The 902-nt window shown below is 62.3% G+C and overlaps 1 protein-coding gene across 1 annotated transcript in view; it reads left to right on the top strand.

Moving 5' to 3' along the window:
* Positions 1-63: 63 nt before the first annotated feature.
* The window catches only part of DPP7 (dipeptidyl-peptidase 7), a gene marked incomplete at its 5' end in the record, with an annotated part of 11,611 nt that continues 10,772 nt past the window's right edge, over positions 64-902 (top strand). Inside the window, one exon of the mRNA XM_010135583.1 lies at positions 64-177. Coding sequence (XP_010133885.1) covers positions 64-177 — 114 coding nt within the window. The remainder of the gene's footprint in view (positions 178-902) is intronic.

The following is a 902-nucleotide window of genomic DNA, read 5'->3' as shown; positions in this document are numbered from 1 at the left end:
GTACCGGGTGGCGGCGCCGCCGGTTGCCGGTTTCCCCGGCGCTGACCGTCTCCCCTCCAGTAGCCCGGACTGCAGCGGGGCGCGGCCTGGAGGAGCGGCTCTTCCAGCAGGTGCGGGACCCCTTCAGCTTCGAGTCCTGCGGCAACGAGACCTTCCCGCAGCGGTACCTGGTCTCAGGTGGGTCCTGGGGGGTTGCCCAGCCCCGGCTCAGCCTTGCTGTGGCTCAGGGCTGGATTTCTGTCTGCTTGAGCTTTAATGCTCCCGCACCGGGGCAGAGCAGCCTCTTGTTTGCCGCTTGGAGAGCTGTGCCGGCAGCCAGGAGTCAGTGTGAGCCCCTCATGAGCCAGTCGTTCCCACAGTGTTGTCCGTACCTTCCCATCCGTCCCTTCAGTTCGTCGTTCTGCCCACAGTGTGGGGTGTGGGCTCGGGGCTCGGCCTCTCCGGAGCGAGAGCCCAGTCAGGGCTGGCTCTGGGCAGGTGACTGCAGTTGGCCGCAGCAGCTCTTACAAGTGCAGCTCGGTGCTCCGAATGCGCAGGAAAACCCACCCGTGACCTGAACGTTGCACTCTGCAGCCATCGTGCTCCCCAGCGAAGGTATCTCCTCCTGGGACAGTGTTTTGTTATTTAAAACCTGTGACTTCAGATGGCTTCAGCCGTGCTGAACAGTGAGAGTTTCCAGCCAGGAGCTTGCGGGTTCCTCCTTTCTAGCCAAACCATGAGTTACCTACTGAGCCAGACCGCAAGGAGGGGAGGCTCCTCTGAACTGCCGGGGACTAAAGAGCCGGGAATTGGAACAACCGGTGTCACGTGTTCTTCTATCCTGCCTGCCGGGAGGAACCGGGGAGAGATTTGGAGGGTGAGAACAAAGGTGGAGCTGTGAGCAGCACCAGCCCAGCCCAGAG

The sequence above is a fragment of the Buceros rhinoceros genome, unplaced genomic scaffold (genome assembly GCF_000710305.1).
Source record: "Buceros rhinoceros silvestris isolate BGI_N320 unplaced genomic scaffold, ASM71030v1 scaffold22074, whole genome shotgun sequence".
Taxonomy (NCBI): Eukaryota; Metazoa; Chordata; class Aves; order Bucerotiformes; family Bucerotidae; genus Buceros; species Buceros rhinoceros.
Note: the sequence above shows the minus strand (reverse complement) of the source record. Positions and strands in the feature narration are given on the sequence as shown.